Here is a 9,230-nt window from a genome sequence, read left to right on the forward strand (position 1 = left end):
AACCTGGACCCCACAGTCACGTCCATGACCACAGTCATGTGCCCTCTCTCCATTTCAAGCCCCATCTTATGCAGCCTGAACCATAGACATTCCCTGGAAATCTCAGGACAAAGAACTGACAGTCCCGGACTCGCTCAGGCTGTTCAACAACCGCAGACAGCAGCTCTCATCAGGAGGCAATCAGGTCCATGGGAAGTTGCGGCAGGAAGGCTGGCATCCTGCAGGCACAGCTGGTGGCTGTCTGCTGCTTTCTCCTTGTTGTAGGACCGAGGTACCTGTCAGGGAGCGCAGGGAAGGGGCTGAGGCTGAGGCTGAGACTGGGGCTGAGGTTGCCCAAGTGGAAAGGGTGAGAGTCCAGAACTGAAGAGAGATTCCTGGGGCTGACTGTCTGGCTTCTCTAAGACTTTGTACATTTGTATGTGGCTTCATCTACTGTGCTCTGTTTACTTTGTAAAAAGAATTACAGTGAAGGAGACAGATCTCTCATGTTGCCTATTTATTCTCTCTTCTAACTGCTTCTGAGCAGGTGCTGTAAGAGGACCAAATATGTATCAGATGCTCCAGAGCCTGATTGAGGAGAGAGACCACACACATGGGGCGGGGGGGCAAGAGGCAAAGGGAGATTCACACTCCCTGCTGAGCAGGGAGCCCAATATGGGGCTCAATCCCAGGACCCCAAGACATGACCAGAGCTGACGTCAGACACTTACCTGACTGAACCAACCAGGTGTTCCCCCCACCTTTTTTTTTTTTTTTTAAGATTTTATTTATTTGAGAGAAAAGAGAGCAAAGCCTGATTCATTTCTGTTGGTACTAATTAATGGCTAAATTAGCAGAGGCAATGTTGGGTACTATACATATTGTATTTATCCTATTTTTTACTATGCTTATAGATGTTTCTGGTTGTGTCATTTTGGCTACTAGCCAGATACAGAGAGAAAAGAGAGAGAGAGAGAGAAAGACAGAGACAAATAGAGAAAGAAAGAGAATAAAACTGAGTTTTCTTCAGGAATATTCAGAGACCATTAAATAATTTCTTAACGCTCACAAATAATCTGAACAGAGGGAAGAATAACTAACTCATTAGCCCAAAGGAAAGGACAGATGACTGCTTGTAACTGGCCATCTTGTCTACCCAGGCTTTGCGTTCAAGGACAAGGTGGAGACCTGAGAACCCTGATGGCCACAGGATCCGATCACTGTTAGATGTGTGTGACTGCTGGTGTCAGGGGAAAAAAATAGAGTGCCAAGCAGGGGCCACCATTCCATGAAATTTCTGAGGTATCTGATTTGTCTGGAGAATATTGGTCAGGTTGTGTCAACATCAATCCCACCAGCCCATTTCCAGATAGTTAAATAGGCAGGAGTAAATGGATACAGACATAGATGATAGAGACAGGGATAGAGATAGAGACAGACACACAAGTAAGAGACAGAACAGAAATGGAGACAGAGACACAGGCACAGGTCCATCTTGTGCAGATAAAAATATTGCAGAAATGAAGGAAGATTTTTCTTGATTGACTGTCCCAATTATTTCATACTAAGAAATAGAGACAGAAGTGGAATGTAATTACAAGAATTGCATGAATTGTAATTATTAATTATAATTATTACCGAGTCCTTCCTCCAGGCTGCATGCTAAGCATCTTGAATTTCTCATCTCATCATCTCACACCAGTCGCTGGGGTGGGAGCATCTCTGCTCCCCAGAAGACAACTCTGGAGATGCCCCAGCTGACCTCCTCCTCTGACCCCACAGTCCGGGGCCCCCGGGGTCTATGCAAACCCCGGCTTTTGTTATTTTGCTGTTTTACTGCATTTCTCTAAACTGTCAGTTCTCCAAGTTCTGGAATTTAAGGCCTGGTTACTAGATTCAAACAATAGTGTTTTCATTGATTCTTTGACAGTTGTTTTTGTAGACTAGTTTGTCTTTTTTAGGGTCAGGAATCTGCACGAATTAACTTTTTTTAAAACCTGTATTTTGTCCACACAATGTTACGTAATTGCAGCCTCCTGAGCAGGGCCTCCCGTAACACAGAAGCTCCTTTTACTAATTAAAACGGGGCACAGAAAAAGGCACTTTTCCCAGCCCTGTTCTGGGTACGGAGGGGAAGGGACACGGGACAGATTTTGGTCCCCACTGTGTCCCCTCACACAGGCTCCCTTGAGCGGGGCACACTGGTCACACAAACAGGCTGTAACTCCGGGTGCGTTGCAGGGGAGGGAAGTGTCATTATTGTTGGGAACTTACAGATGTCATCCCTTCCTCGTTCTGATATTGGAGGGAGGCACTAAACTCACCAATTTAAAATCATTCCCTCTGATTTGGAACAGCCTCTTTCAGGATAGTTTAGTCTCATTTGGCACATTCCTCATCCTTTCTGTTTCTCGGTTTCCTACTCATCCCAGGATGACATCACTACACACCGGAGGAGAGTTCGTTCTTACAATCTTCCCACCATCTTCTACTAGCCCTTTCCTGTACTGGTTTTCTCTGGAATTTTCCTTCTTCCTCTGAACTGGCTTGTGCAAGTCCTGAATGCACTTCTGCTAACTCACACCACGCCTTGGGATGTTCCTGCCCCGCAGCTCTCATCTGAGTCCAGGCTGCTGCCTGCTCTGGTTCCCGCAGCACCTTGACCCTCTTAGAGGCATCGGGGTCTCCTACGCACGCAGACTGTGGGGAAATTAGCACTGGTTTGGGTTGATATTTGCAGATGCCCCCACTGTTGGTGAGTTCCACCGTGTCCGTATTGTAGAAGCTTGACCCAGCCAGATGCTCTCAGACTCTCCCTCCGTGTGTTTTGGGTTTCTTTTGAAGAACTTTCTATCCTCTCTGGGATAAGAAACTCAGACATAAGGGAACGAGGAGGAAACTTCACTTACTCTCTCCCCACCGTCAAATACAGGGTCAAATACCCAGCCGTAAGTGCTAATCCTTTCACTTGGGATGCCTGCTAACCTGGTCGACATCACACCCCCACTTACTTGCATCTAGTACCTTTGGTAAAATTCTGTGTTCCTGGTTTCGCAGGCTCGTGTGCCAGTCTATAAATGTGACACTTGGAAATTTAGAAAATCATTTTCTTTTTCAGTTTAATCTGACTTTTAAGCTTGCTATCTCATGATTAACCCAAAAAGGGGTTAACCTTTTTATGGGTGCTATTTGTCATGGTTTAGCCTAAACAGAGGAAGGGCTCCAGGTGACATGTATGTGAGAGAATAAAACTATGCCAGAGATTGGGGCAGCTAGGGGGCTCAGTCGGTTGAGCCTGTAACTCTTAGCTTTGGCTCAGGTCATCATCTCAAGGTCCTGAGATCCAACCCTGCGACTCAGCAGGAAGCCTGTTTGAGATCTCTCCCTTTCCCTCTGCCCCTCCCTCCCTCCCACCCCCTCAAGTGTGCTCTCTCTCTCAAATAAATAAATCTTAAAAAAAAAAAAAAACTATGCCAGAGACAAATTTCCAAACCATCAGACTCTTAAGACTGGCTTTGGGGTTTTGAGCTCTCTCCATGTAGCTGACCTCTGATACTTCCTGCTAAAGCAAGTTCATGAAGAGAAGATAGGTGATTTTCCCTAGCCTTTTTCACTCCACTAGCAGAAGTGTCCTGGGGGCAGATGTCAAATCTTATGGATCTGTGCCCACTATGACCCTTTAGCCATGGCCTTTTGAGTGACCACTCATACTGTCCTGATCAGGGCTGGGGAGCAGGTCTGGGACAACCCATACTTGCTCACAAATGACAGAGTATATTCTTGAAAAGTTAGCAAGCACAAAGGATATTTAAAGTGGTCCAACAGTTCAATTGAGACAGCATGCATTATTTGTTTGGAAACATTTCTGTTCCTTTCTAAGCATCAATTCTTTCTTCCATGAAATGGGTTTATTTGCAGGATTTTTATGATGACCACATAAGCTTCTGGACACACACAACATCTGGCTCATGATCTGGCCTCCAATGGAGCTAAATGCGTATGCGTTCCATTTATTCATTCCAAAAGGTAATGAAGTCAAACCAGACATCTGGGCATACTAAGGTTAGAGTGACATCTGTTTGGGTACAATTAATAGCCATCAGACACCCTTTTTCCACCACTACAGGGGCATAACGTACCAAGTATATAAAGTGCTTAATACAGTGCCTGGTACATAAGGAGTTCTCATTAAAAAATAGCTATTATTATGTCCTTATCAGAACATTACCTTATATTTATTTTCATATGAACTGAGCTCCTTGAGAGAATGACTATACATTCAACAAAGTTGTGCCCTTTCTGCTACCCCAAGCTGTGTCTCTGATTCCATTCTTGGGCCTGAACATAAAGAGCCCCCAACACAAAACAGTCAATATGGATTTCCAGATATACCTAGAACTTTCCAGAATTGTGATTTTTAGACGGTAACTCTGAGGTAACGGACATCACTTTTTCCACAGTACTGTGAGTAGCTGGTAATGGACAACATAGTTATGAAAATCATGATTTTCTGAGATGTTCTTAGACATTATTCAGCATTAATTTGATAACATAATGTTAGTTCTATTACTCTAAGTTATTGTGTCTCACCCACCTCAGGAATGAAGCAAATGAGATGAGCTCAAAACATCAGGATAGTTGAAGTATCCATCTATACAAAAACCCCTTCCCATGAGGTAATGTGAACCCATCAATAATACTCAAAGTATCTATTTCAACAGATATTGGTGGAGGGAGCTCCTACTGCACTCAGTGCTATACACTCTAATAAGGTATTTTCAGTGTCTTCATAAATCAGTCTTTTCAACAACCATGTAATTAAAAATATTTACTTAGGAGGGCTGGTTGGCCTCTGGCTGGCTTAGCTCTACCGTGTATGGCCAACGTGTCCTTGGTGAAGCTCACCTTGGCCAAAAGGAGAAGAACAGGTAGAGGAAATGACTCCAAATATGACTTGTTGTTCCCTCCACACAGGGGTTGTTTGCTCTCTGCACAAGGCCACTGTCCTCTCAGCCTGTAACTCAAAGGCACTACGGACCCATGTTGAAAACAGAGATTTTCATTGACTTGGGAAGACTTTTCGTGACAGGGGCTTCATATTTAGTTAATTTCTCTGTAACTAAATTGTCACAGTCATGTCTCAGCATCACTCCTGTGTGGAGTCAGGCACTGAGAGGAAAGGGTTCAGGGTATTAGGAAATGGGAGAGACACATGAAGGAACATCCCCAAAACAGAGCAAAGGTAAGTTACCGCCCCTCCTCCCCCACCCCTTCCTGTGTATGCTGGAGGTGTTAGCCTTGACTCAGGCCTTCAGTAGACAGTAGGGGTGTTGGTTGGGCTTTTTCACAGACAGGCAAGTATTAAATATGAATCTCCCAGTTCAAAAACAGAAGCTCAAGGAGATAGACGAAGAGTTAGTAAATCTGAAGGACCAATTTCCTTCAGAACATGTAGACTTTCAGCAATCCCATTTACCAATGCTACTAAGTTGTACAGAAAACTTGAATTTTCAATTGAAAATGCATTTAACTCAGGTTAGACCTCCTCAGAGAGCTTTTACGTCTTCCCCACATAGGACAGCAGGCGTTTTCCTGTTTGGGGCTGGAGGATTAGTAATATAGGTTTTTTCTTTTTTCTCTTTTCTTTTCTTTTCCAAGAAGCTGACTAGCTTTATAAGAAGAGAATGAACATAGTGACATCCTTTTGGTATCATTTTGCTTTAATACAGAAACCAGTCCCATAACTGTGGCAGTTAAACCATCTCATTTTACAGAAGAGAGAATAGAGGTCCAGGGAATCTGGCCCCCAAATCCCATATGGAGTAGCATTCAAGAAGTGGAGGGCTAGGGCCCCGGGCTCATCCAGGGCTGATGTTCAACCTGCCTGAGGATCCTGTCCCCCCACAGGGGCCGAGCGCCAGGCGTGCCAGGGTGTGAGGGTGCTGAGAAGTCAGTGAGATTGTTTTCCGTGCTTCTGCTCACCAAGTTTCCACGGCAGACTAACCAGCAGTGGGCGGGGCGGCGGCTTAGTACGGGTCCCTTAGCACAATTACAGAAAGGCTTGCATACTCTAATCTGAAGTTCCTGGGTGAGGGAACTTGGGTTCTGCTCAATAACCTCTAACCATCCCTGAAGTTGGTCCTCCCTCACAGAGGCCCCGCTCACCTTAGGGAGCTGTTTCTCATTTATAGTAGCAATGGTAGCCTTTAAGAGTTGCTTTAAAACCTTAATATATTGTCTCTGTTCAAGAGAGACGCTTTGCCGCATATCTGGAGTTCTTTGAGAACTTTTCATTCCATAAAAATACCCAAGCCTGAAATTTCCCCCAACTCGGCCTTGAGCAGATGCCAACTCACAGCTCGAGACTTCTCGTTTTTGTGGGGGTCGGTCTATTGCAAGATGAAAACGTCGGGGTCACCACTTGCCAGGAATGGCCAGCAATCCCTGTACTGATGTGAAAGAGAGGAGGAGGCAACCGGGGTCAACGCTCAGAGGCGAAGGCCCTTTACTCTTCTTTGCTCCCACTTTTATTGGTCCTTCAGGATGATCGCAAATCCTTATCACTGTTTCTCAAGCCCACGGTGTGTGACAAGGGGTCTTGCTGAAACTGGGAGGATCTGTTTAGGGGGAAAATACGATATGCTAATTGTGTTCCATGAGTTCTGCTAATCATAGCCTAGGGGCAATGCCTACACCCCTTAGATCACAGGGCGGCTGTTTGCGCTGGGAAAGCTTCCGGAAGGCAACTCCCCGCGGTGTTCCTACGGGAGAGCGGTCACGTAGGCCTCCGCATTCCAAAGGCCTAGGCCCTTCTCTGAAACCTTCCCTGCCCTCAGCGGCCTCCTTGTTACATTTTAGCGAGCCAGGTATTATGCCTGATTTCATGCTCTACGTGAACCCCAACAACTTAGACACTGGAATCAGCAGGTGACTTCCAATCTCAGCTTTCATTGTGTGGTACATCTCCAGAGAGTCCTTCAACCATGAAATGATTTGCTCAATATTTCATTCCTTTATTCTTCACTGGAGATGGCCAGATTCTAATCGCCCGTCTGCCACAGCTCTGCTCAGTAGAAATAAATGTAGGCACAAATTAAACATTTTCTAAATGCCGCATTTAAAAAAGTTAAAAGAAACAAGTAAAATTCTAGGAGTATTTTTATTTAGTACAAGGTATGCAAAATAGTATTTCAACATGGAATCAATATAGAAATTACTAAGAAGACATTTCATCTTTTTTTTTTTTTATAGTACCCAGAATGTGACTTGTATGTTACACAAAGAGCCCATCTCTGCTTGGACTAGTGGACTAGCTACATTTCATGTGCTCAGGAGACACGTGTGGCTAGTGGCTCGTGGCTCCTGCCGTGAGCAGCACAGATTCTGCTCCAGATGCTCCAGAAACGCCGTGCTGGACGATCTTCAGAGAAGTCTCCCCAGACAGGACAGCTCCCTGGGTCCGCGCCAGCCTGGGCCCCGGGGCTCCTGAGCCTCCAGGGTTCTGTGCAGTCGATCCCCAGATGGGGCATTAGTGAGAGTCCGGGGTGCTGAGGGCTGACCCCAGGACAACCCCAGAGGCCCAGAGCCTGTGGTAGGTGCACAAGCCACAGGGACCGAGGAGTCTGGGAACTTTTTGCTCAGGGCCCAGAGCAGCATGTGAGGCTGTGCGTTTCCCAGGCGGCGCAGTAGTACACGCCCTCGTCGCTCTTCTCCAGCTTCAGCACCGACAGGGTGCAGCTGGTGCTATCTTCTCCGCTCGTGGCGTTGACTTTGTCGGCTTTCAGGACCCAATCCCTCCGCACATAGGGCCCAGATGTGTCTACTCTGAGGAGCCTCTTGGGGGCCATACCTTCCTGGAGGCGGTACCAGTGGATGTAGTTGACCCTGGAGCTCGCTTTGCACGGCAGGGTGGCCGAGCTGCCCGCGGGCGCCACGACCATAATCGGCTGCTCCAACGTGTTCCAGGCCCAGCCACCTGCGAGGGGAACAGCAGTGAGGCGGGAAAGGCGAGGAGTCTGAGGGAGCTCTGCGCACCTGCCTGGAGGAGCGAGTCAGGACTTACCGGGAAATAGGAGGGCGCACAGGATGGCAAGGGGACCCAGCATGCTTCTGCTTCCCACTTGGTAGACAGAAGCCCAAGGTGACCCCGCGACTGCACCTGCTGGGAGGAGACTGGCTGGGTGGTGGCAGAGGGGAGGTTAGGGTCTGAGCCTCTGCTTCCCTGAGGCACCCACTGGTACTGGTGAGACAGAGGCTGTAGGGAGGGAGGGGGGAGGGCCAGAGGGCTGGGACAGGTCCGACCACAGGAGGGGGCGGTGAGGGACCATCAATGGTCAGGGCCATGAGAGACATCGAGGAATATTAGTGCAGGGAGAGCACCAGCGATAACAGCAGTCCTTGATTGGACATCAGTAGCCTGAGCACTGCGCTTATTGCTTTCTGCTCATTGTTTGATCAAATCCTGAAAAATCGCCCCATGGAATATTGTTACCCTCCGTTTAGAAATGGGGAAAGCCAGTCTGGTATTTTAAGTAACTTTTACAAGGCTGCATATGCATACCCAACAGGAGTTAGGTGACGGGGATCTGAGCCAGATCTGCCTGGAGACAAATCTCAAGCCTCAAAGGGCCACTCGGTACTGACAGAGCACTGGGTGTGCAGGCTGCTCGGAACGTGGGGACAGCACAGAGCAGAGATCCTGCTGGAAAGGCAGCAACCCCCTGAGCTAGCATTGCAGCATTTCTCCCGGCGGTCTGCTCGGAAGATGGAAATGCCCTAACGTGCATGATAGCTGTGTCGTGTTGGACAAGCTAGTCCTCCTTGTCCTCACATGTCAGAGCAAGTTCATTAGGTTGCATGCGGAGTAAGCAGGGAGTGTGAGCAAAGCATGTAGCCTGTCCCAGATGCATAGAAAATGCTCAAGAAATGTTGGGGATTGCTTTACCTCAAAACTGGACTGGTTGCAGTAGATGATTGCTGGGGTCCTCATAATGTAGAATTATAGGGAATATTACAGTTTCGGAAAAAAAGAGTGTGGCTTGTGCAGGCATACCTCTGGGAGGCAGGTGGGCTCCAGCAGGCAGCACAAAGGAAGAAGCCTGCATTGAGCCAGGGGGCAGTGCAGACCAGGGGGCGGGACCAGGTCCTGCAGTTCCAGGGTCTCATCCTCAGAAATAGTAAAGGCAGGGCCTCAGGAAGGGTCAGCTGAGAAATGCATCTGAAATGAAGTTTCCAGAAGTAAAGGTAGCATT

General features: G+C 47.4%; 1 gene segment (V, D, J or C); it reads right to left on the reverse strand.

Annotated features, from left to right (window-relative positions):
* LOC103674605 overlaps window positions 1-8,218 on the reverse strand; it is a 32,184-nt gene extending 23,966 nt beyond the window's left edge. The window contains 2 exon segments of the C gene segment in view: window positions 7,648-7,954; window positions 8,042-8,218. Of these exon segments, the coding sequence occupies window positions 7,648-7,954; window positions 8,042-8,084 (350 nt within the window).
* Between the last annotated feature and the right edge of the window lie 1,012 nt (window positions 8,219-9,230).

The sequence above is a fragment of the Ursus maritimus genome, unplaced genomic scaffold, assembly GCF_017311325.1.
Source record: "Ursus maritimus isolate PB19 unplaced genomic scaffold, ASM1731132v1 scaffold_3, whole genome shotgun sequence".
NCBI lineage: Eukaryota > Metazoa > Chordata > Mammalia > Carnivora > Ursidae > Ursus > Ursus maritimus.